A 26,890-nucleotide genomic window follows, 5' to 3' on the forward strand; every position below is an offset into this window, starting at 1 on the left:
TTCACTGTGCTTTTCAAGTCTCAAATCCTAACCTCAGACAACCTCCAATGAACAACGGTATTCACTTTATGTAGCTAAACAGACATCTAAAGCCATGTAACCTTCACTTGATAAATGACAAATGTAGTGCTTTTATTTCTGTACATAAGACGACCTTCTCATTATTATATGTATGGGGTTATTCTCCATTATCACTGTGTTGAAATCTAGCACAAGATCCCATAGAATAGTCAACTACAATCTTTATATACAAAAGAAGTCCCCTTTTTCCCGATCTGAAATCTTAGGATATTTCTTATTAAGTAATGCATACATCTATGGTATTATGTAATGTCTCTTACACATAGAAAAAGTAGCTTAACTACTTGGCCAGGACCATCATAAAGTTTCTTATAAAAACTCAAATTCGGCAGAGGAAAGCAAGAAGGTGCTAAATCCTGATCCCTTTCTAGGTAAGTTCCCTCTATTGGTACTTTTTTATTAGAATATATTTCCATACTTTCCCATATTTTCCAAGTATAACATTTTTAATTTTCTTTTAGATACTTTTTTTATCTTCATAAAAAATAAAATTCGGCTGGAGTATGATGTCAACATCTTACTGCACAAACTCAATGGGAGACATTTACTATGCCTTGTTCACCAGTTTTCTGGCAGACAAGGTATGCAGAAGTCATATTTCCCAAACTACGCACAACTTTCTTCGTATTTACTATAGTCTGCTGCGGAAAACCAAAGGAAACTATGGGGGATATTTATCATACGCTGGCGGTCGTACGCCAGCTTATGATAGCCCCGCCGCTGCAAATTCGCTTCTGCCTCTTGATGTATCAGGCTGCCAGCAGCGCAGCGTTTAACCTAGAAAAAAACGCAGCCGGCGACTTTTCACGTATGAAAAGTCGCCGGCAGCAGCGAGTGCCCTGCCGCCCCTCTGACGTGAAGGTGGCGGATTGGGGAAAATAATCGCAAAAACTAGCAACAACAACAATATGCCCCTATGTCTGAAATGTAAATTCGGTGGCGGAGCATACCTCCGGATTTACTAAGAGGCCGGAGCCTTTTAGTAGATCCAACTTGCAGTATACCAGACTGGAGCAAAATTCTGATTTACAGTTATTAATTAACCAGTTTATATACATTTCCTCCAATGTTTATTCTTCTTTAAGAAACTGAAATTACAAATTCCTACATATTATAATTGTCCTGTTACATGTCTTTCTCAAGTTTACTACAATGGAAAATATTTTTAGGGCATTTTCACATTTTTACAGCAGGAAAAATCATCAGCAGAATCGGCAACAGAAATTGGAGGCAGAGGTTTGCAATATATGCAACCAGCAGTTTGAACTGTAGAATCCATAACACACACACATAGATCCAGTCCATGGAACTAATCCACATTTGTGGCATGAATTTACATGCTGATTTTTTTCCCCCTAAATGCAGCATTTAATTCTGCTAGTTGGAAAATTTCCATCTAAGTGAACTATGACTATTCCCTTTTGGACACTTAGGGGCAAACAGTAAGGGGCAAAATTTGTGATGAAGCCCATTTGTTATTCGAAAGTAAAAAATACACTTTTGAGAAAACTTTACTTGCCAGATTGTATAGAAAACAGTGTATGACTGTCAATGTATATAGGTATACAAATAGGACTTGATAAAGAGGCTGGTATCTCACATCCAAGTAGATCTGCCATTTGATTGGTGTGAATGGAACACTGACTAAACAGTTGCGTATTTAGTATTTGCGGTCAGTCTCGCTACAGTTCCAGATTTAATATACAAAGAGGCTTTATGTTAAGTTGACGACATTTGCATCAATAAACAATGCAATGATTCATATAGCTAGAGCTCTGTGGTATTGATCATGCACATGTCGGAGCTTGTTTGTCCACTGCTATTGAAATTGGTTAACATTGGACATAGATTAGTCAAACAATTTTAGAGTTAAAAATACATGATGAAAAATGTCACAGGATCTGTCCAGAGAATCATTTATAACGTTCTTTTAATTGTGATGACAAAGGATAATGGACACAAAGGAGGAACAAGTCAATTGTTCCATTCATAGAAGAAGGGTTATTGATCAGCACCTGGTAAGTATATGATGCTCATACAATTAGAGTATGCGTGTTAAAGATAGACTAGATGTCTCCTTAGGCTATTACCATTTCATGAGCAGTCTGCTCAGATCACATCATTGATCATACTTTAGTAATGTACTTGTGGCCTCTTAGTGTGACCACATGTTCAATCCTGGATTTTTTTCTTTTTTTTTATTATGTGATGCATAATGTTATTTTCATCAGATCTTTAGAGTGATCCTTAAGCCCAGAAATACAAAATGTTCAGTTAAATTACTGTATATAATGCCCACCATGTCAGTCTTGCAGCTCCCCTTGCTCCAAATGGGTTTTGCACTATCGTTAACCTAAGAGGTCCACTGACTTTTACAGGAATGCTGTCCTTCAGAGTTGACCATCCTTTGCCTCTGTCTATGACAGCGGAGAGGGGATTTCTTTAAATTAGGTCAAGTTCCTATAATCCTTACTGAAGCTAAACTGAAGTCCTTCATTCAGACAAGACAAATTAAAAATATGACTTTCCTGAATACTAAGCTTGCTCTCATTGTGAATAGGCAATTAAATATTTCAGACTATTTGTATTTGCAACGAGCTGGAGAGTTTCTTAGCAGAAATGAGGTCTGGGTTGCCACCACATCTATAAAATGTAAAACTATCATAGTATGACTGGTCAGAACAAAAGAGTCCAATTTATGACTCTAGCAGTGTGTGGGCTCTGGATGTTGGCAGTGGTTCTCTAACCAGTGACTTACTGTAAACTTTTACTAGTCCCTCATTGTTAACTCTTCATGATCTAGAATAAATCATAGCTATTGGAAAGGTTAGATTTCTTGTACATTGCTAAAACAGTACATGCACCAGACTACACATTAGATGAAGTAGGTTCATTGTGATTTTCAGTTCCTCCTTGACTGGTGATGGTCTCTGGGATATTCTCTGCTCTTGTATATTTCTCCTTTACTCCACTTCTATAAAATGAATTCTGGAAAACATTAAAAGGATGTCCCCATTTCATCAATTTAATGTCTATATGTATTGTTAAAGTTGTATAATTTTCCAATATACTTTCTGTATCAATTCCTCAGGGTTTTCTAGATCTCTGCTTGCTGTCCTTCTATAAAAAGCTTCTATGTTTGCTTCCAGTGGACAGAAATCTGACCCTGGTCACACAGGTGCACGACTCATTATATCACAGAAAGCATCCTCAGAGCTGTGTGATTTAACGAGCTGTGCACCTGTGTGACCATGGTCAGATTTCTATCCACTGCTAGTAAACTTAGAAGCTTTCCATAGAATGACAGCAAGCAGAGATCTAGAAAACTGCAAGGAATTGACACAAAAAGTTTATTGAAAAATTGTGTAACTTTTTATAATACAAACAATAACATTAATTTGCTGTAATGGGAATGTCCCTTTAAATATGGTCTCAGTGTTTTAGTCATAGCCTTTCTCGCCATCACACAAGTCTGCAAGGTTCATTATGACTTTTTTTTTTCTAGAACATGGATTAGCACAATACAGCAACTATATACATGACTATGTAGGTTTAGTGAGTTGCATTTTTGAATGCTACCATAAAGTGTGCAAATTTAGAACAGAAAGATGTTTAACATTTACTTTTTATGGCAATCTACAAAATACTGGTCGATAATAGCAGTTGTCTAAGCAGCAAGAAAAGCAGTAAGAATTCAATTCTACTTTCTGTTTTCATTTGTTCCAGCACCATTGTGCCCAAAAGCCAATCTTTTTTGTATTCTTAAACTGCAGAAATGATGTGCCTTGACATGATATCACCATCGCAATCTATCGCTGGCCTTGGCCACACACCACTTAAACCAGTCATAGGCTGCATCAGTTATAGGTCTTGTGGTGATATCAATACTGCGGCCTCTGAATGGAGACACCAGCAATGACTAGAGCCCCAGAAATGGAACAGAACAGCAAATCTCCATTTATTGTAAACAATTTGGTCTTAATTTGTCTGATGGCCCAGAACTGTGTAGCTGCATACAGCAAACGGTCTGTCCATGGTATATTTTGGTAGAGTCATCCCACAACATGTAGATGAAGCTTTCCTAAAATTCCTTGTTCTTTGCTGGTGCTGTTATACCCTGCAGATCTTCCATATACAATATTAAGATGGTTTCTACCCTAGAGATATACTGTAGTGGAATGTGTATTGTTTGTAGTTATTCTGGTGGATCATCACTTCCAGTATGGTTACCGCCAAATTAGACGCAGAACCATAACACCAATCTGAATCTGTAGCTACCTTTATTTCCAGCCATAACCTTATTTGTTTACAAGATGGGGTCCCTGACACCCGTTGTGAATCTCATTCACGGGGAAAACCCCATTAAACTTTTCAACTTAACATGACATGTAATTTCAGCCACTATGAATTTTATTAACTAAGACTTGTGCAGTGTGACTCAGTATTCCTCTAGGCATGTTCTGCTTATGAAGAATGACAACCTCGTGTCACACCCCTTAAGATGGTCACACCTTGTGTTCAGGTATGGTATAAATATCATACTGGTTGCTGACTCATAAAATAACTGCTTATTGTGCTTAGAAGGATGTTCTGCTTGAAAATGAAGTTTATATGTCTATTTTATTCCAGCCTTTATTCCATTTTTACACTTTTCAGCCTCTGGTTTAATCAGGATGCTGCTACCTATGCATTAACGACGGATTGCCACATGAGGGGTCTTTACATATGGATGCACTTCCATAATGCAGGGAGTGTCAACCCTGGCTCTCAGTCACTTGGTCTAAAGGGCTCTGTGAACAGTGCTGCGTACACTGGTCATGGAGACCTTTTATTAAAGTGGTAGTCTCATCTGGGCATTGGCATTTATTTGAATTTATCCGCCATACATAAACATTTCTTCAATTGGATGCTTATAGTTTATGGATAATTTCCCATAAATATAACCATGATGTCCGTTACAAACAATATTGATGTCCTTGCTGTCTGCTGGAGTGATTGCTCAAAGAAACAAATAGTTGTTTTTCCATGAAGTGTCTTAGTGTTCATTACCGCAGCTGTGTGACCTGCAGAAACTCCGAGTTCAGGTGGTCCGGCAGGGATTAATAGCGCACGGATATAGGGAGACCATGATTAAGGACAGCAGTTATGTCCGAAATGCGTAGGTCTGCCGCATTAACTTTTTAACAGTGAGCATCAGCTCAATATATGTGATGTACTTGGTTTTTTTTTGTATTACTACTGTTTTGTATTGCTACAGACTTAAATAAACAATATGAAGTTTTAACTTTTGGCAACGAGTGCTGGTTCTACTTTACCTTTCCTTGAGGGATCAATAGCGCATGTCTGGCCACTAATGCCAGGGTGCAGGTGGTTGTATCCAAGGAAAATGATCTTGTTTGTAAGGGACCATATGGCTACATTAATCAAAATTATCTTCAGGTACATTAGAAGGAATATACACTCACCGGCCACTTTATTAGGTACACCATGCTAGTAACGGGTTGGACCCCCTTTTGCCTTCAGAACTGCCTCAATTCTTCGTGGCATAGATTCAACAAGGCGCTGGAAGCATTCCTCAGAGATTTTGGTCCATATTGACATGATGGCATCACACAGTTGCCGCAGATTTGTCGGCTGCACATCCATGATGCGAATATCCCGTTCCACCACATCCCAAAGATGCTCTATTGGATTGAGATCTGGTGACTGTGGAGGCCATGTGAGTACAGTGAACTCATTGTCATGTTCAAGAAACCAGTCTGAGATGATTCCAGCTTTATGACATGGCGCATTATCCTGCTGAAAGTAGCCATCAGATGTTGGGTACATTGTGGTCATAAAGGGATGGACATGGTCAGCAACAATACTCAGGTAGGCTGTGGCGTTGCAACGATGCTCAATTGGTACCAAGGGGCCCAAAGAGTGCCAAGAAAATATTCCCCACACCACGACACCACCACCAGCCTGAACCGTTGATACAAGGCAGGATGGATCCATGCTTTCATGTTGTTGACGCCAAATTCTGACCCTACCATCCGAATGTCGCAGCAGAAATCGAGACTCATCAGACCAGGCAACGTTTTTCCAATCTTCTACTGTCCAATTTCGATGAGCTTGTGCAAATTGTAGCCTCAGTTTCCTGTTCTTAGCTGAAAGGAGTGGCACCCGGTGTGGTCTTCTGCTGCTGTAGCCCATCTGCCTCAAAGTTCGACGTACTGTGTGTTCAGAGATGCTCTTCTGCCTACCTTGGTTGTAACGGGTGGCGATTTGAGTCACTGTTGCCTTTCTATCAGCTCGAACCAGTCTGCCCATTCTCCTCTGACCTCTGGCATCAACAAGGCATTTCCGCCCACACAACTGCCGCTCACTGGATGTTTTTTCTTTTTCGGACCATTCTCTGTAAACCATAGAGATGGTTGTGCGTGAAAAGCAGTTTCTGAAGTACTCAGACCAGCCCTTCTGGCACCAACAACCATGCCACGTTCAAAGGCACTCAAATCACCTTTTTTCCCCATACTGATACTCGGTTTGAACTGCAGGAGATTGTCTTGACCATGTCTACATGCCTAAATGCACTGAGTTGCCGCCATGTGATTGGCTGATTAAAAATTAAGTGTTAACGAGCAGTTGGACAGGTGTACCTAATAAAGTGGCCGGTGAGTGTATATAGATGGTAGATAAATTAAATGTGAATGTCCAGATGAGACTACCCCTTTAAGCAAAGTCTCCATGACCCAGTGTATGCAGCACTTTGTACAGAGCTCTTAATATTCAGGGCTCAAAGTATAGGTCAATTGAGTGTCTCCCATAAAATCATAATCAAGCATGATGAACCAGGGCCACTTACTTATCGATCCAGGCTGTGTGACAGTGGCAAATCTTCTTATATTTGTTATCCATGACCTCCTTCCTTCTAAAATCAACTTTTAAAATTATGCTAATAAGCCTGAACGCCTACTGTAGCCTATCTGTGATCTGGATTTACAGGCTGTTACACTGTCTTTCCCTCCACCTGCTCACTTACTCAGCACCTGTGCAGTGAGCAGAAGGGAAAGAATAATGGAAGTCTAATGGATCTGTTTACATTAGGCCTCTGTTTATTATCATTTTACTGAAAGAAGATGATAACGGAGATCTGAACGAAGATATAAAGTGGTACAAAGATATTTAAGAAATAAGTATAAAATAAGTATATGTATAAGAATGTATAAAAATGCATACTGCATGGTATTTTTCTATATACTATACAGTTTATAAAGACACACAGAACCACGCCGTGATAATAACTAAAGGTACACTATCCTGGCCTCCATGGAGTGAATGGAGTCTTGTGAACACTTTCCAATAGTAGCTCTTCTGACGCAATTGCCGAATATAAGGCAGTGTGCAACAGCTTAACCATTTACTAGGAGGAAGACGGTATGTAGTCCTGTTTTTGGACTCTCATTTATTTTTACATTGCAGCTGTGTGTATGTCCCAATGTTCAATAAATTTGCCTTTTAACATGTTACAAGAAAAACTTGACTTTTAGAACAAGGTGCAGTATTACAGACAATATGACTTTTCAGTATTGAATATTGAGGAGGTGATGCTGTATAATGTTCCTGTTGACAGGCTCCTGTCTGGACAATTAGGGCATTTACTGGCTGGCTCCTATCTGGCAGCAGTTCAGTGAATGTGAAAGTCAAAGACATGGCAATTTAGAGCATTTCAGCCAGGGTGTAACCGAGGCATACTTGTATGGGACGTTTAATACATAGGAACAATTAGGTCATCAGGGTAAGGTTTGTCAGCCAAAACTCTAATGACTAACTTCCTTCATTTACTGACAAAATTTTCATGAACAAATTGTGCAATGTTTTATAACTATTTCTATCAAACAAAAACCATTATTTAAACTGTGTTCATTCATACTATTAAATATATAACAGCTACACTTTGGCAATAGTAACAAGAATAGGAATATTTTGGAGAGTATGAGTTTACCTTCAGGAAATAGGATTGGTAACCACCTTTTGACCAAAGCAGAATGAATAATATTAAATAAATGTGCATACCACTTACCGTATATATGCAAGCCAACTTTTTCTTCACAATTTTTGCAGAAAGAACACCACTCGGCAGTTTCAGTATGCACAATGTTCTTCATATTCCTGTAAGGGGCATTTCACTAGTTGGGGGAGGCTGCTGAGCATTTCACTAGTGGGGGGAGGCTGCTGGGCATTTCACTAGCGGGGGGAGGCTGCTGGGCATTTCACTAGCGGGGGGAGGCTGCTGGGCATTTCACTAGCGGGGGGAGGCTGCTGGGCATTTCACTAGTGGGGGGAGGCTGCTGGGCATTTTACTAGTGAGAGGAGGCTGAAATTTGTTTAACCAGGTTTTTGTGCTAAAATTAGGTTGCCTTGGGTTGTATTTGGGATTGCTTATAATCGAGTATATACAGTACTTTAGAATGAACCAGTCTGTACGCAGTATGTTGTAGAGTAGGGTGAGCAGCACAGACTAATATGTAATATAATGGGGCGAAATTACTTTTTATTTAGTGAATAAATAGATTTAAATATCTTTGTTACGTTTGGCCGTTATATAGGTGGTGCTAATGAGGGACAGCCTGTCTTGTATCAGTGTGCCTACAGTAATAGCTGTCAAACATTGAGCAGGATTACTAGGCTCAGAATGAGCAAATGTTTAAATGCAAGTTCCAAAAAACTAGCATATAGTATATTAAGTGCCATTTAACAAAAAATGTTTTTTTTAAATTAAGCTTTAGTGACTGGTGTACAGCAATACGCAAATCTAGGTCCCCGGTAACTTGTGTTATGTAGCAAAAGGCTGAGTGTTTCCCCATTTCACCTTCAGGAGTGAACGGCAAACAAATAAGGAGAAATGGATTTTTATTGGGGAAAACACCATCTCCAGATGTTGATGACTAAGACGGCAGTAACAACATGGACTGCATTTTGTATAAGAAAACAGAGGGGCATCCTGTTTTGTTAGCTTAGTAGATGCAGCAGAATAAGGATTACTCATATCCAACCTGAAGTTTGTTTTATCGTACCGTACAAGTTGTAGAATGTTACCATGACTTTTTAATTTACTTTAAATGACTTTATTTAGTTTGAGCTATGGGATAAAAAGTTGCTCACTATTTACTTTCCTATTGATTTTTACTGTGCTGTGTAATAACTTGGTGGTAACTTGAATGGCCGGAGAACCATTTTAAAGTAAATCTACCATTTGTTTTCATGCATTGTGGACCAAACCAACCTTGAGAATGCTGTAGTGACACTGATGCAGAAACATATCTTGTTTAATCCCTGATCTGAGTGGTTTTGTGCAAACAACAATTATAAAATTCAAGACCTTGAGAAAGCTATGTCCATACATGCTACCGTGTTCCATGGAGCTTCTGAACTGTCCAGACAGGATTAATTGTGCAGCAATTGATTACTTCTGCTTGCCAGGGACAACACGGTAAATACAGTGTTTTCTGAAGGAGTGCATAATTAGTTTAAGAGGAGAAGCGCTGGAGCAGCCACAGAAGCGCCAGAGCCTAATCATAATTTTATAATTTCTTTTCAGCAAAACCACTCTGCACACTTTACATTGGGTGCCACTTTTTCACACTGCTGATTTTCTTTTAAACAGTGACATGTTAGTGTAATTTATTTCATTCTGATCTGATTTTTTTTTTTTAAAGGGCATCTTTCAGATTACCTGATGGTAGAAGATTAATACTTACCTCCGCGTTTATATGATATGCAAAGTAGCCTGTGGTGCTTTGCAGAGCACCACCAGGCTCTACTATAATGTAATTTATTCACGCCCTGAACGAGAGTGTTCTGAGAGTCTGGCTCTCTTTTCAAATCTCGCACTGGGCAGCAAGTCGTTAGCGCAGGGAACGTTATTGTTAAGATTTTCACATTTCCTGCGCTGTTAGCACGAGATTTGAAAAGACATTTGAAAACGGAGACGAGCAGAGCACCATACAAAGTTATAGGAAATGAAGCTTGCTACAAGTGCGGACGGACAGGGAGGTAAGTAATAATCATTTACCACCAGGTAATCTGATGGTAGATGTCCTTTAAGTTTTAGTTGATCTGTTTATTACAGGTATTCCAGTGAAGAATAGGTTAGCCAGGGAGTCATGTGCAAGTGCTATCCATTTTTATTGCATTTTCTTTCGCCCAGTTGAGCTTTTCACTCCTCTAGACACTTATTTTATGGTAGGTACATAGAAGATGACATGTGCTGTCAATAAAATACTAAACCCTCTGCTTAGGAAATCAGACCTGTATGATCCCAGTTATGTTATATCATGTTATAAGGCAATGTTCAGTTACTTTACATGTATCCAAGCTTCTTGTAGTTTCTTTATGACGTTCTATATGAGATAAAGCTGTGATGGGAACCATAAATCAAACCACACACAGATAAAAAGATTAGGTGTGACTAGTTTTACTTTTAAGTGTTTGTAGTTTTACTTCTATTTTGACTCCTGTTTTGTATTAATGTGGTTCCATGTGGTGACACATGTGTCGGCCATCTTGCACAAATTGTTCCCTTTTACATACAATTTGGGGTCTAATATTTATTCTTTACTTCAAATACAGCACATTCTTCTCGACCCTGCTACTTTTTCCTTGTCAGATGAGAAATGTATGGAATTAAAAATCATCAAAGAGTTTATAAAATAATTTTTTACAGCAGCCCAGAAATATGGCCACCAGATTTTTATGTCAGCAGTTATCATGTCCCTTTATGAAGTGTCCCTTTATGGACGTGTTGACACTGTCCAGTCATGTGAAAGGTAACCTATGATTTCCCAATGCCATAACAAGGAAGCTGCAGTGGTGAGCTGCTGTCATCCATCAGAAGTTTGTCAGCACTCATGAACTCTGGTGTGGTGTATAACACAGGAGAGAGGAATGTATATAGCGGTTATTACTGCATATGATGAATGGTAAAGTAGTCACGGTCCATTAGCTCTTTAATACAGATAATAACCAGCAATGAACATTATTCCAACTATATTAATATATGCATACATATATTAAGACTTGTTATTGTGTATTGTGCTGTAGAGCATATGGAAAAACATTTGGCATTTCATCCTCTAGTGTACGAGCATAGGGCCTCTCCAAAACATGCTTCATGGTTGGCTAAAATGGAAAGAGACTATGGTGGGATCTTCCCAACACTACTTATTGTTTTCTGTCAATACCACGGTTCTATACTGTATCTTATAATATATAAGTGGCATTTACCCCTTCACGACTGCCATGCGGCAATGTACGTCCTTTTGCAAATTTCCCGTGCAGATTGGACCTTTATAAACATCATGACAGTAACCAACTTTGAACAACTATTTCTCCTGAAACCTGGCACCTAGAAACACAATTCTGGTGTCATATGAAATCGAAGAATCTCTCCTTTAAATGGTCTGTTCTACAATTTTTAAAATGGCAGAGGCGGGCTGGGGACTGATTTTTTTTAAAAAAGCTAAGTTGCACTCACCTTCATCCAGGACGGTGTCCTGCACTGCTGTATCGCCAATCCGTGACCCTGTTTGTCACAGGGTCAAGGAAGCTGGGTTGAAATCCGTTTCAGGCCGGTCAAGCTGGGTCATGCGCTGTATCATGCACTGAGATATGAGGATTGGTAGATATGTCAGACAACCCCATAATATGATATCTGGATGGATACCTCCCAAAACCAGAGATATGCACTCACAAAACAAAGTAAAAATGTTTTGATATGTAAAGCTTTCCAAAGATATCGTATTTAAAGAAGCACATAACAGAACTGTAAAAATTTACCTGGACATTCAGGCAACAGTGACCCTTAGTCGGGAAGTAGGAGTACTCCTTACCGAGACTGCCAATTAAGGCCGCCTAGTGGAGCATCAAGACTCCACACGCCCGTTCGGCAGCCTTAATTGGCAGTCTCCATAAGGAGAACTCTTACTTCCTGACCCTAGTCACAAGCCTCTCATTTAGCCAAACCAGTTCCCTATGCTGTACTGAAGAGATCCAACCAGGTCGTAACAGTGCTGTCTACAGTTGGGAATATGTTCCTTCTGGATTAGATTTATTGGTTTGGTTTTAATCCCACATGTCATAAAGCTGAAGGTCATGCTTGATGTCAATGGAGCTGCCTTGCAAAGTATCTAAATAAGGCATGGTTTTCCTTATCCCATACTGGAAAACTTTCCATAAATGACTCTTAGTCAGGAAGGGGTTGAATTCTGTTTGGAATACAGTATTGTTTATGGTTAATGCATGCCACATATTTTCTGAACACTGATTTCTCATTCTAGTGATGACATAGATGTCACTCTACTGGACCCCGTTGGTGTAGGGGACATAATAATGCTTGTGCACGAGCAAATACCTTTGAAAAAAAATTAAGTGTTTTTAGTAGTGGGTTTAATTAGCAAATTGTATTGTGTTACTTTTGGTGAGTTTGATATTTTAAAACTTCCAATTCTGCATCCGAAATCTGCTCTTGCAGAGTGTGATTCCTCCATAATTTTGCAGACCAAAAAATCCTGTAAATTAAAGAATGTCCACCTAAAGAGGTTACAATGTTGTAAAATAATAGCTACATTAATTTCCACCACAGTGATCACCACAATGACATGCCAAAAGCACCATGTGATTGTTCCAGCCAATCACTAGTCGCCATAATCAGTGATTGGTCGACATTTCTCCCCTATATATAAGGTGCAATGGTTATTAATACATAATTTTAAAACTATTGTGTCTGTTTTCTGAATTGTTGTTATACTAAAAAGAGGAAGTAATGATCCATTTATTTCAAAGGTGTATATGGTATTAATATGTATACGGAGGGGCAAAAAAATCAAATAAAATTATTTTAGATCTCTTATAGTCACCATAGTATTTGAGTACCTGGAGCCATTGATACAGTGATTGAAGGTGCAGATGTAGTAATTATATATGGGCACAAAGGCTCCTCTTCTAGGTGAGAGGACTCCTTTATTATGTTTCTCACATTGTATGTGGGGGGGAGGGGTGGTGGTAGAGCTAATTCTGCTTTTTGTATTAAGGCCAAAGCTTCAGATTATACCACTGCCTGAAATATTTTTCAGGTGACATTATCAGGTGTAAGTAAATTACATAGTAGTAGGAAGAGTTGGATCTCTTTGGAAAATAAGATGTATTGAAAACCAGACTCTTTGAACAGGCAATAGGCAAGGTACCACAGATTGTTTTACAACAACAAGGAATTGAATTATCAGGATTCTGTATAAAAACACAGAAACTTATAGTGCAACAGTGAAAACAACGATAGAGTAAACACAACTAATAAAGGCTATACGGCTATGCTGAGAGATGGAAACAGGTCTCTTATTTTGCTGACAATGTTCTCAGGAGATGATTTCATATGATCTGCTGATAATGACTCAATATTAGAACGTGTTACTATATTTAAACCCTTTACAGACATTGCTGGACTACACGTATTGAAATATTTATTTATTTCTTGGTACAAAAGTTGCAGAATAAGTCTTTCTGTTCCCTTATTAGGAAAAGCATAATGGGAAGCAATGATGAGCCATGGTTTTATCATTTGTAAATTATTGTAACACACAATAGAAGTTATATTGTAAAACCTAGCAATAATTTCTACAGTTCATCAGTTGGATGAGTATGGTAAGCAGTCTATGCCAACCCTTAGCATCCACAGCATAGAGACATGATAACCTCTGACTTTACCTACTCTGGCACAGAATTGTCTGGATGTAATGGGGGTGATGTATCATGTTTTTTTTTTACCTATGTTTGGCGTTGTTTTGGCACAGTTATGGTACAACTGCTGTTTTGAGACTTTCCAGTGAGCCAATTGAACATAGGACAGTGCAAAGTCACTTTGACATAGACCCTGCTTCCACCAAGTTGCATAGACTTGTTTTCTCAATAGGAATGAATTCATGAATTTGCAACTTTTTGTTTTTGCATAATTTATATAGTTTTTGCTCATTTTGACTCCCTGGTCTATGTTTGCCAACTTTTAATGTTTTTTTGGAACTTTTTATGGGACTGTTGCAAACAACCCCCAGAGCGTAAGACACGGCCAGCAGATTTATGAAGGACCAAAGCCACTTTAATCTGATGGCAGCGGAACTCCAAAGACAGACACAGAACTGTCGTAAGGAGCCGGTCTAATGAGAAATTCCCCCCCACTGGGTCTATTGACCTTTATCTGCTGATTATCTATGATACAGTTGTACTGCTACAGGTTAGATGAACTGTGACAGTTTCTCCAAGATTCTAGTGTCAAGGGGGACAAGGCAGCAGTATTTTAAAATGGAACAATTGGTTGGAGACCCTGTTACTGTTACTTATCCATTAGGATTTGAATAGATGTCATGATACGGATTTAGACACTATCCGGATTCATGTGATAGTGGAAGAAGCGGAATGTTTAACCACATGGAGGTAACATGATATTCATGACACATATTGTTACTGTATCTGTTATGATTCCAACGCTGAATTGAATTGCATTAAGGAAAACTGCAGATTTCCATCAGCGTAACTATTTTGTGTCAGTTTCAGAGCTTTATAAGAAACAGGTCATGGTTTTTATACTTTTTTTTTTTTCTGTGAATGATCTGGTATAATAATATAATAGTGTGGGCAGAAGGATTGCACAGTGAAAGCTCTGCCTGGTGCTAAAAATTCCACACATTCCTCAGCTACAGAAAGGCAGGAAACTGGAGTAAAATAGGAAATGTATTGAAGAGTTGAATAACTACAGCATTTTTCTTTCTTTTTTTGGTAAAAGTTCTTTTAGGCATTAAAAATGACAACAAGCCACATCACCAGTTTGTGGAGCTGCGTACCAGAGTGTTGACATCTGCCCCACATGTGAGCGCAGCCATATAGTGATTTTCTGAATACATTCCTTGCCCATAAGTGGAGGTAGAAGTTGAACTTGCTTCATTATTTTCACACTAGATTCAAGTTCTATTACTTTGACAGACTCTGTGTTATGTTGAAACTCTACAGATACAGTATATTACTAACCTAAGTGTTTTATGGGGTAAAGTTTCACAATAACTTACCATATATTTTATTAAAACGTTCATCTATTTTGTGCTATGGTCACTGAGACACCTTCCTCCTGTATGATTGTGCTGATGATGAGTCGATGAAGATTATGTTAATTGGGTTCACAATTTAGCAGTCAATTATCACCATCATTATTTAGTTCCCAATTGAATTACTAAGTTCCAAGCAAAGTCACTGATTTACATTGAGAATGACTTGTTGTTTTGCAGGTTAGCAAATATCCACATGAAAAATGGTAATTTCTTAATTCAAATTTCGTTATGTTTTTAATATCGTGCATATTATTTTTGTGTAGCATATGTATTTCGAAGTCAGTATCCATTCCATATGAATTTAATCTCCTAGTTATATATCTATCATATACCTGGCACAGACATTGTTTTGAAGGCTGGAGCTCAGAAGGCATTAATGAATGAAGTTGTCCTCGGGACAGATCCTATTAGTAAATACAATATCACAGAAGACATTGATCCAGTTTCCCAGCAATATTCAACGTGGTCGGAAAGTTATTAAAAACTTGATGATTGGTAATTGAGTATACCGTATATACTTGAGTATAGGCTGACCCAAGTAAAATCCAAGGCCCCCATATTTTACCACAAATAACTGGGAAATAACTGACTCGAGTATAAGCCTAGGGTGGGAAACGCATTGGTCAGTCTCCCCCAGTAATGAAATGCTCCATGCACCTCCCTGTAATGAAATCCCCTGCAGACCCCCTATTGAAATGCCCTGCAGCACCCCTATTAATGAAATGCCCTGCAGCCCTTCGGTATGTGAAACAATAAACTGACATACTCGCCTCCATGCGGCTGCTCTTCCTTCTTCTCTTCACTGGTAACAAAGCTGGCAGAGACACATCCATGCTCTCTGCCTGTGGTGCACACTGTGACATAGGCAGCAGCAACACCGCCGCATCATGGTGTATAGAGGTGTCTCTTCCCGCTCTGTTATCAGTGAAGAGAAGACGGAAGAGGAGCTGCGGGGAGCATCGAAAGGTGAGTATGTAAGTTTATTTTATTTTCACACACTCCTGTATAAGCTGATGTGGAGTTTTTCACCATATTTTGTGATGAAAAGCTCTGCATATACTCAACTATATACGGTATATCATTATGTAAATATTCATGTGCCTCTATATATCATTTGGGAGAGTTAATGTGAATCCCAAACTCGCTGGCCAAAGCCCCCTGAAAACTCCTGCAGGGTTTGAACCACCAAGTGGCCTGTCTGGCCAATTCCTGGCACATGCTATGGGTAGTGGCAGGATGAAGGTGGCATAATGGGGGAAATTGGCCCAGTCAAAGGCTGAACACTAGGAATTGTGCTTATTTCAGGTCTTGTATGCCAGAAAACTGTCTAACATGCCCTGATAAATCCTCCCCACAGTGTTTGTATTCATGGTTTTATGATCCATAATATGTAAGATATGATGGATTAGCAGGAAAAGGGATAGATGGAAGTGAGTGACTGAATGACTTCAGTATCAGATGATGTTTAGCTTCTTGATAGTCTAACCATGGAGACTCCTAGATTTGCAAATATGCGGTATGATAGAGTAATTTAAGTTTCCATGCCATTTGCCTGTGAGGTGACTTGTAGCTCCTATTTATGTAGTGACATCCATATCGCTTTATCAGCCTAACTACTTGTGCATTCTCAGTCCATTGTTTTGTGGCCCATGTGTCATTGGAATGTGATGTCCACTCACACACAGATAACAGGAGAAAAGCAACAAATACTGGTACAGGCAGAAATAGTACCTGCTATATAATCTGCGGCTCGGGAAGGCTGCTCATACATAGCTGGATGATCCGTAGAAAACCATAGAATCTATGGATGGGACAAATTCGACATTTGTGTGAGTGTGGCTTTAGATGTGTACAATCAATATAAATTTATCTTGATAGAAGTGCATTGACTACATTTTCACATGAATTTTTAAAAAATCATATAAAAATATTTATTGTGCATCATATTTTATTGTATGTGCCCCTTTTGACTACTGCAAAAAAATGTCTGTTACCTGAATTGAGGAGAATTCTGTGCAGCAGTGCCAAGTTGTTACAATAAGAAACACAAATGGATTCTCCGAGGATTCATGCTATTTTCACAATCATTTTACATTTAATTATCACCCACTTGCCTCATTTCAATTATCTGTTATTTAAAGGCTGAAACAATTGCGAAGATTTATGTAACAGATGGTTACGAACTGCAAAAATCATACATTAGGTGCAAATGAGAGAAAAATAGAGAAAAAAATAAATAAATGTATTGACCTACAAAGTGAATCTCATTATGGGTAATCTTGGGATTGGTATACTGGGCATTGTTGTGCTTCCATTTATTTAATGTGCGAAACCAGCCTTATGTTCAGTGTAGTTGCCACTCTATATTTTTGTACTTTTGAGGGCATCCAAGCTTTAAACTAAAATATACTGTAAGGCTCCGATGCCCATAATAAAACACATTGGGGGGATTTATAAACGCACTTGCGTTTATAAATAATAATGGTGTCTAAAATGCCGTTCACCACAGTTATCAAGACTTTTAGACCTTTTTTCTTGACTTGTTCAATTGAGGGGGTGTAACCTTAGAGTGATGGGCATGGCCTCGAGAGAAGAGGCTTGCAGAAAAACGTCTGGTGCACAGTTTAGAACAACTAAAAGTAGGTCTAGAGTGGGAACCGACAATCTAATGCTGCACCAGAATTCATCATCATAGTGATAAATCTGGCGCAGCAAAAGGCTAATGTTTTCCTGCTACAGACTGGCAGAACCAGAGAAACATTGTTAAAACCCCCAAAGTCTTATACTGCACCATAATTCATTATCAAGGTGATAAATCTGGTGCAGCAAAAGACTAATGTTTTCCAAATACAGACTGGCAGAACCTGAGACGCATTGTTACATGTGCTCCAGTGATCGAATAACACTGGAGCACATTTACTAAGGGCTTCTGGCAGATTTTGCAGATTCTATTAGGTATAAACTGCTTACAAGTGTATTTATACAAGATGTGACCCTTTTGTGATCCAGCTGCCCTAGCCACTATGCGACACAAATTAGGGGGCATTCTGCTGCTCAGTCGGACCGTGCACCAGATTTATCATGCAAAGTCTGTTGCATGTCTATGTTAAAAGTGCACTACAAGAAAGTTGGTGAACTCTGTCGGCAGTGCAGGAAACCTCAGTTTCTTGATTTCTGGTGCACATTCTGAAGCTGCACTATACAGAGGCAAACCGCCTTTATAGCAGTTCGTCAATAGAGTAGGGAATGCCGGTGACTGACAGGTCACCTGGCAGGATGTCGGCACTGCCCGACCAATATTAGGAGTAGATTGATGGCAAGGGCACCGTGTTGCAGGTATGGTCTGGTTCAATGCATGTAGATGGTGCTCAGCATGAGACAGGTAAGTAATCCATAAAGACAAAAGATAGCGGCACTCACCCAGGATTCTTCTTTATTCAACTTAGTGCATAAGACGTAGACGAAACGGCCCGTCGCCGATGTCTCTCTTGTGCTGCACCTCCCTGTCTTATGCACTAAGTTGAATAAAGAAGAATCCTGGGTGAGTGCCGCTATCTTTTGTCTTCTTTCGTCTTTATAGCAGTTCGCACCACTCTTGATACATCTGCCCCACTGTCTTATGATGCAAATTGAGAGTAGATGGGGTACCAGTAACATCAGAATGCACTCAAACCAGTCAATACTTCTACGTGCTTCTCTGACATCTGCTAGGACAGTGGTGGCGAACCTATGGCACTGGTGCCAGAGGCAGCACTTGGAGCCCTCTCTGTGGGCACCCAGGCCATCACCCCAGCATGAAGTTCACTAAAAATTACTCAAAGAATCTTCCTACAGAATCTTCCTACAATGATAGACAAATTTGCCCTCCTCCTTTCAACTGCGTTGGTGTCTTTAGGAGGCTGAACAATTTAAAGTTGTCAAAGAACAAGGAGAAATAAATTACGCCTTAAATTGCTGTGCTTGGCACTTTGCAATAAAGAAGTGGCTTTTGGTTGAAGTTTGGGCACTCAGGCTCTAAAAGGTTCGCCATCACTGTGCTAGGAGATTCCCATTTTCCTACCCTAGTCTTGAGAATATACTGTGTACTTTGTTACATTGTTCATCTTAAACATAAATATTTTTATTTTTTTATATTTAATTTGCTTACAAAGTGTTAATTTTTATACTTGGTGGAGAGAGGTGTCACTACCCAAATAACCACAAACCAGAACACAGTGTCGGACTGGGCCCACCAGATAAAATAATTCTTAAATAGCCCCCAGCAGCCAACAAATAAGGTTGTCTTCTGATGTAGCAATAGGTCATAGGGTTATCCAGTATAAGATTAGATGCTGGGTCCACTGGAGGATCTGGTTGGCTAGTACAACACGGCCAGAGTATGACCTTCAGACAGCCAGAACAGAAACTTACTAAAGCTCCTTTTAATGAGCAAACTTTATTATCAATAAATACACATTGTACATAATAAAGGTTCTTCGCACACATTTCTTTGGCTGTTTCATTTTTGTTTCAGGTCGTTTCATTTTTGTAATTAAATAATGGAAACATGCTTTTTTGTTGCTTTTGTTTACCATCAAAAATGCTGCTAATAAAATAGTAATGTTTTTTTTCTTCTCTTTCCAGGGCAGCAAAGGACATTACAGATACCACTGGCAGAGCCACAATGTTAAACACAGTGGAGTGGATGATATGGTCCTGTTGTCTAAAATTTCTGAAGATTCCATAGTGGAAAACTTGAAAAAACGCTATATGGATGATTTTATTTTTGTATCCTTTGTTTTCACTATATTTATACTACCACCTTCTACCAAACAATTGGGAAAAAAACAAGCAGATACTTGTATTAGAAAATTGTCATTAAATTCATCTTTGTTGGGACAAAACCTATAGTTACAAACAATTATTGAGTTAACGGTGGTGGGACACAAATACAGGGAAAGTCCCAGGGAAACAGAGGCAGATTAATGTAAACAAGTTTAAAGTGCATATTGAATACGGCCATAAAGGCTCCAACAGCAAAAAATAACTTGCACATAATGCATCTATTCCATGTAGGCATATAAAGTCTTACCCATGCTTACGCCCCCGACGTGCGTTTCGGCTACTGTAAGCCTTCTTCTGGGGGTGGCGACATCCGGGTTGGAGGTTACATAATATACGATTCATGGACCAATCAAGAGGTATAACTGGTTCATGTGATCACTTCAACCCGTGCATGCGCATACCGGTCCTAGACACGGTAACTTCACGTATCCGCTGTATAAACACAGTACTACTGACCAGCGCCTGCGCAATAGATCATTCATATCAAGCATTTAAACTCCATTAGTCAACATACGTGCATAAACCGGGTATAAACGCAAGCAGCATGATTTCTAAAAATAGATATAATAATGACCACGTTGTTACAAAACAACAGATGCTTAACTAGATAAAGTACCATGTGCAAAAATAATTTTATATTATGTGATGGTGGGAGGGAGGAAAGGGACATTTGGGGGAGTGCTAATAACGACCAATGAATGACCTGGGAAAAAGGCCACAGGGTCAGGGACTTTTAGCTCCTATGCCTCCAATACAAGCTAGCAAGGTAAAAGAACAAAGACATGGGCGCTCTCCTCGTGAAGTACAGTAAAAAATAAATTAATATAAAATTGTGCAACTAGGTTCTCACCTGGTGGCACAATCAATTGTGCATGTAATTATATTCCTGGCGAGAGATCTCTTTAATGTATAGCAGCAACGCGTTCGGTCCAGGACATGGACCTTCGTCAGGCCTGACGAAGGTCCATGTCCTGGATAGAAATGTGTTGCTGCTATACGTTAAAGAATCAGTTTATTCTCCACAATCCTTCTGTGAAGTTGATTCGGTTTGAGCTCCACTTTGATTCACTCCGATGAGGAGTTTAGCCTTTATCTACTAGCCAATAGTGAGACCGTGAGGAAGTGCCAGTGTGCACAGTTATAACTTACTATCTAAAGTATACATCATTTTATATAATTTAATTTACTCATGAATTTAGAACACATTACACGAAACAAACATGTGGTTTGAAAGACATACAACAAATATGGATCTGTGTGAATAAACGTTATTTATACAGCACGGATGTAAAATACCTTAATTTTGTATTGATAAAGTTCTGTAAAACCTTGCTTTTCCCTACTTAGGAATGGCTACAATGATAGACGGAGGCTGTGAACGCCTGTATCTAGTATGTCCAAATCTACTTCATTTATATTCATTCTGTTGTCCCTGTGGAAGGAAAAGCCATTTTTAGGTTGGTGTAAAGTGGTAACAGACTGGATGATAAATTAGCCACAAAAATGTCATCCATTATGTCAGATGTTTGGCAATGCGTACCACCAGAGAAGAACTAGCGCATTCCCCTCTGACGATGCACACTGCCAAATCTATTGCTGTACAAGGCTATTACGTGGTCACCAGCGCTCCTCACCCCCTTTCTATGTGTGCAATTCGTGATGAAGGTCCAATAATGACCAAAACATTGCATTATTTGGATTGGTGCACCTACTTCTAAATAAAGAGAATTAATTTGAATGGCCCAGGAGGGCCACATTTTCTTCTATGAATTAAATGGGGTGGTACCCTACATGAGCCTCTTGCTTCCCAGTGGAGTGAGGTGTGTGAATGTTCTAGCCTTTTTAACAAAAACCACTTCCACTATCCTCGGAATGATTTATTCCTTCTCAACCAAACTTTACGGCACAATGCAGCCTGGCACATGGCAATCCCCTGGCACTCACCAAGACCAGAAATATCCTTTGGTCTGCCAGATAGAGAAGCACGATAAATCACTTCAAGGAACAATTTTCCACAGACTCAAGTTTCTGTAAAGGCAGAGTCCCTGGCTAGGTGCAGGATACTATACACATGTGGCCATAGAACTAAATAAAAAATCCCTGAATTCAGTGATTGAGGTGGATCCCAATACTTGTCCACATAGTATATTTTATGTTTGTATATTCAATCACTTTATTAAGTGAACAACTGTTTTGTGGTGGGAAACGGGGACATTCCATTGATGTTAGTTAAGTATTTGAAGCCACAAAGGATTAGAATAGCCTCTAATAGACCTTGAATGAACTAATTGTTTTTGTGAGTGGTCATGAATGAGTGTTAAACTGTGCCGCTTAAAGTTAGGATTATTCAGCACGCGATCAAATGATGCCATTGTTTATCTACAAGCTCTTCTGTCCATGAGGGATGTTCTAGTAAAAATGTGTATATACAGACAGACCACAGTCCTCAGCATTCATGATGGTATACTTGGTAGACCTGGTATCATTGCTCACCAAACACTGTCAGATTATTTTTTTGTCGTTCAGTAGTCAGTTTTACTGTATACTAAATTTTGAATAGACTTTGTTCACTTTTTTGTGTCACCATGTCTTTTGTGTATGAAGTGTATTTCTTTCTCTTGACATTTATTGGACCATATTTTCTCTGCACTTCTGCTTTTTAACAACATATACATTTTGCTGAAAAGCCTAGTCTCTGCTAAGATGTTATGTTTCTCTACCTCCTTTATACCTTGTTAAAGGGAACCTACCACCACAAATCTACCTATAAAGGTAGATCGGGTGGTAGGTGGATTAATGGGACATGAGGATAATCCTCACGTCCCCACACTTTTTTTGGAACTTTTATCAAACTTTTATGCTAATTTTATTATGCGGCTACTGAGGCGTGGAGTAGCTGCATCTGAGGTTACACGAGGCGGCTACTCCACGCTCCGGTAGCCTATTTTCTCCTACTACTCACCATCTTTGGCGCGCAGCTGATCGTAGCTGCGCTCCCTCGTCCGACGATCCTGCAGTCTGCGCATGTGCAGCCCCGGCTTCGGAGCAGTGACCACGCGGGCCTGCTGTTCTGCGAATGCGCAGACTGCAGGATCGTCGGACGAGGGCGTGCAGCTACGAGCAGCTGTGCACCGAAGATGGTGAGTAGGAGGAGAAAATAGGCTACCGGGCATGGAGTAGCCGCCTCGTGTAACCTCAGATGCGGCGACTCCATGCACCAGTAGCCGCATAATAAAATTAGCATAAAAGTTTGATAAAAGTTCCAAAAAAAGTGCGGGGACGTGAGGATTATCCTCACATCCCATTGATCCACCTACCACCCGATCTACCTTTATAGGTAGATTTGTGGTGGTAGGTTTCCTTTAAGTGACACAGCATTATAATAGTAAATAATTTATACATTTCTGAAGTCCCTATTCAAACCATGCCTAAAACCAATGCTAAAAGTAAAACCTATGCACCAGTCCTTCCTGCAAACTAAACTTTGTATTTCTGGATTCTGTTCTGAAAAAAGGGCATGTTGCCTATTTTTTTTACTTTATTTTTTTTGCAATATCCTATGCCATAGGGGTAGAGATGAAGGAACCTGATGTTCGGATGACTAACCCGGATATTTTGCTGGATTGGGGGCTGAACAGCCAATCTGGGAAATCTAACAACTAGCCATGGCTATGATTGGCCAGGAGTGTACAAATTCTTTATCATGTTCTTAGGGATGGTAATTACTTGTAGCTTCATCCAGTACAGTTATGTCAGCTATGGGCTAAAGTATAAATGTAATGGAGAATTAACTACAGAATAGTATTAGTAATGTGTTGTGTACTAGTCAGATACCTGGAAGCTGCTTACCTTTGCTATCCTAAGCATTTTAGAGGCTGTTTCCAGATACACTCCATACACGCTTATCTTTTTTGGATTGTTTTTCTGTTGCATATGTGGATTTTAGAAGCTTATATTTATTAAATCCATGTATTAGCCTGATGCAAAAGCTATGACAATGTTTTGGTGATGACCTTAACTGCCTGCAGACATACATTGGTCCAGTCTTGATCTCAGTGAATCCATTTAAACAAATGCCTTACTTTGGAGACAAGGAGGTTGAAATGTACCAAGGAGCTGTAAGTATTACATTGGTTATATTCTATATCTATAGGAAGCTTCTATGTTTACTTAAAGTGGACAAAATCTGACCATGGTCACACAGGTGCACGGCTCGTAATGACTCACAGCTCTGCTCACTCTCTATGATACTATTGAGCCGTGTGACCATGGACAGATATATATATATATATATATATATATATATATATATATATATATATATATATATATATAATATTTATTTACTGAAATGGGAACACCCCTTAATGGTCTTGAACTAGTCACCATTACAGCACAATTTCAGTAAAACTCGCTGGTAACCAAACGTTGCTGTAGAGTGATGTCCTTAAAGTGATGTATACTCTTTATCAGAATCAGTTCAAGTAAAAAGAAGTTGACGCTGTAGATAAATTAGTTTCCTAGCAGCTTCCCTGCCAGGCCAAATGTGTCACCCTCTATAATATTCTACTGCAGATCCATCAGTTACATTATATTCAAGTGCATCTCCATAAATTACATTCCATATCTTTAGATGTTTGCTAGTGTATTGCGTAAAAAAAAATATGTAAATAGTGTTTTAACACAATATTACAATACAATGGCTATCTATGTATTCGGCTAAATTCACATCTCTTTTTTGTTTCTTTTTAATCGTTTCTAAAAAGCACATGCTACAATTTTTCCTGGACACTGTGAAAACATGTACATTTTTTTTAATATGCGAGTTTGTTCACAATCTATGCATAAAAAAAGAACTTTATCAAGATGACACTAAAAATGGTCAACACATTTATATTAATTTTGTACAAAAACACTTTCAAAATCTCTGCAACGTATGAGATGTATACGCCATAAAACCTATGGCATAGAACTAAAAGTCCATTGTTTTCTGCAATTCTTTGATGGAAACATCACAGTATGGACCTGCTGTTTGCTAAAAACAAGATGTGAAATTAGCCTTACACTTTTACTACTAATATAGTAGAGTGTCAAATACAACCAGGACAGTAATAAACTTACTAGACCATTGCAGAATCTGCATGTTCTTGCTTAGTGAAGATACATGATTCTTTTATGATGTAACAATATATCAGCCATCCATTTATTTTTACAGATGTGTGCAGTATATTATCTAGTGTACATTAAAGAATATCTCTATAAAAGTATTATTTGTGTATTTATAAATGTAATTTATAGAAGACCCTCCATAAATGAGGAATATGGTTTGGATTACAGACCATATTTCAGTGTGTTTGAGAAGATCAACAAAGGCAGCGATCAAACATATTTACTATTATTTAGCAGTTAGCACAAAGAGGAAATCAGTAAAAAGATAAAACAAGAAGTCACAGTTAAAAAAGAAAAAAAAAGATGAATCAAACTGACTGTACAATGAGTCCAATGAAATCCAGCTGGCCACTTCCTCTCCTCCCAGAATAGAATATTGAAGGCAGATCTGTTTAAATTCTGGTCATGTGAGGGCTGGCATATCACTTTAGTTTGTTTCCTTTATCCTGGCCGTACAAGACTTCATAGTCTCATAGTCACTTTGTTCTGAAACCATTGTACCAGTGTTGTATGATTTCAGAAATATATCTATGTAGAGCAAACCACAGATCACTAGTATTGTAGGTTGTAACTAATAACTGGAGATTTATTAAAAATCTTTTTCTGCCAGTGCAGGCATTCTTCACCTTTAGCACTTGCAGAGGCAGAATGCAGAGCTAGTTTGTGTGATGTATGTGATGTATAATTATATGTTAAAATTTGGGAATTACAAAAATAAAAAATACCAAGTCTACTTACTCATGGTCTGGTATTCTCAAGTTTTAGGGGTTTTCCTCTTTACTGTCCAGAGGTCATATAAACCATTTTAGTTTATATATGGCCCCTGATGGTTACTTTATTATTATATTCTATTGAGATATTAAATAAACTGTATTATAAATGTTGTGAAATACATTTAGAAAAGTTAATAAGTTAAGCGTAAAGCTTAAAGAAGTTGAAAGACATCTACTATCAGTCACGGTTACACCTGCGATCCTCGGTACGGATCGCGGGGGCACCCGTGCCTGCGTGTGTGGTTCCCTCTTCCCCTGGTTGGTACTTACCTCTCCTGACTCCTGATGGCTCTGTCACAGTCCCGTCCAGGCAGCGGGTCTGCTTCCTGGCTAGGCCGCGCGCTCCCGCACCGACTCTTTCAAGATTTAACGGGCTAGCGGCCTCCTAATTGGGCTGGCATTTCTGGACTCCTATATAGCTCAGCACCACCCTGCCAGATCTTCAAGTCCTTCCACTGAAGTGAAAGCCTCCTGGGAGTTTCCAGACGCCTCCATGTTTCCTGTGTTCCTGTGGTATTCCGGTGGTCCTGTGGTGTCCCTGTGGCGGTCCTGTATCCCGGTGGCCATCCCGAGGTCCTGCCTACCCTGTGTCTCTACCTTGGCTGCCACCGCGGACCTGGTCGCACCTGTGGAGCGACTTGGTGGCTCCCCACCACAGCAAGACAATAGCTCCCATCCCATGCATAAGACTGTGGTGGCATTGGGGAGCGCCTTCAGTGACCGACTGCTTCACCACAAGTGTGAAAGGGAGCAATATCGGATTTATTCCTCTCTGATGCGATCGGGCTGCTTCTCTTCCATTTTTTTCTTTTTGTTCATTTATCTCTAATTATTATAGTTCTATCATTGTTTGTACTGTACTTTCTGCTGCTATGAATTTCCCTACCGTGGGACTTATCTTATCTTTAT

General features: G+C 39.2%; 1 protein-coding gene across 1 annotated transcript in view; it reads left to right on the forward strand.

Moving 5' to 3' along the window:
- Positions 1-26,890, forward strand: part of MYO1E (myosin IE) — a 117,193-nt gene that overhangs the window by 28,711 nt on the left and 61,592 nt on the right. Inside the window, exons 2-3 of the mRNA XM_072148099.1 lie at positions 19,839-19,982; positions 24,068-24,157. Coding sequence (XP_072004200.1) covers positions 19,839-19,982; positions 24,068-24,157 — 234 coding nt within the window. The remainder of the gene's footprint in view (positions 1-19,838; positions 19,983-24,067; positions 24,158-26,890) is intronic.

Source organism: Engystomops pustulosus, chromosome 4 (assembly GCF_040894005.1).
Source record: "Engystomops pustulosus chromosome 4, aEngPut4.maternal, whole genome shotgun sequence".
Taxonomy (NCBI): Eukaryota; Metazoa; Chordata; class Amphibia; order Anura; family Leptodactylidae; genus Engystomops; species Engystomops pustulosus.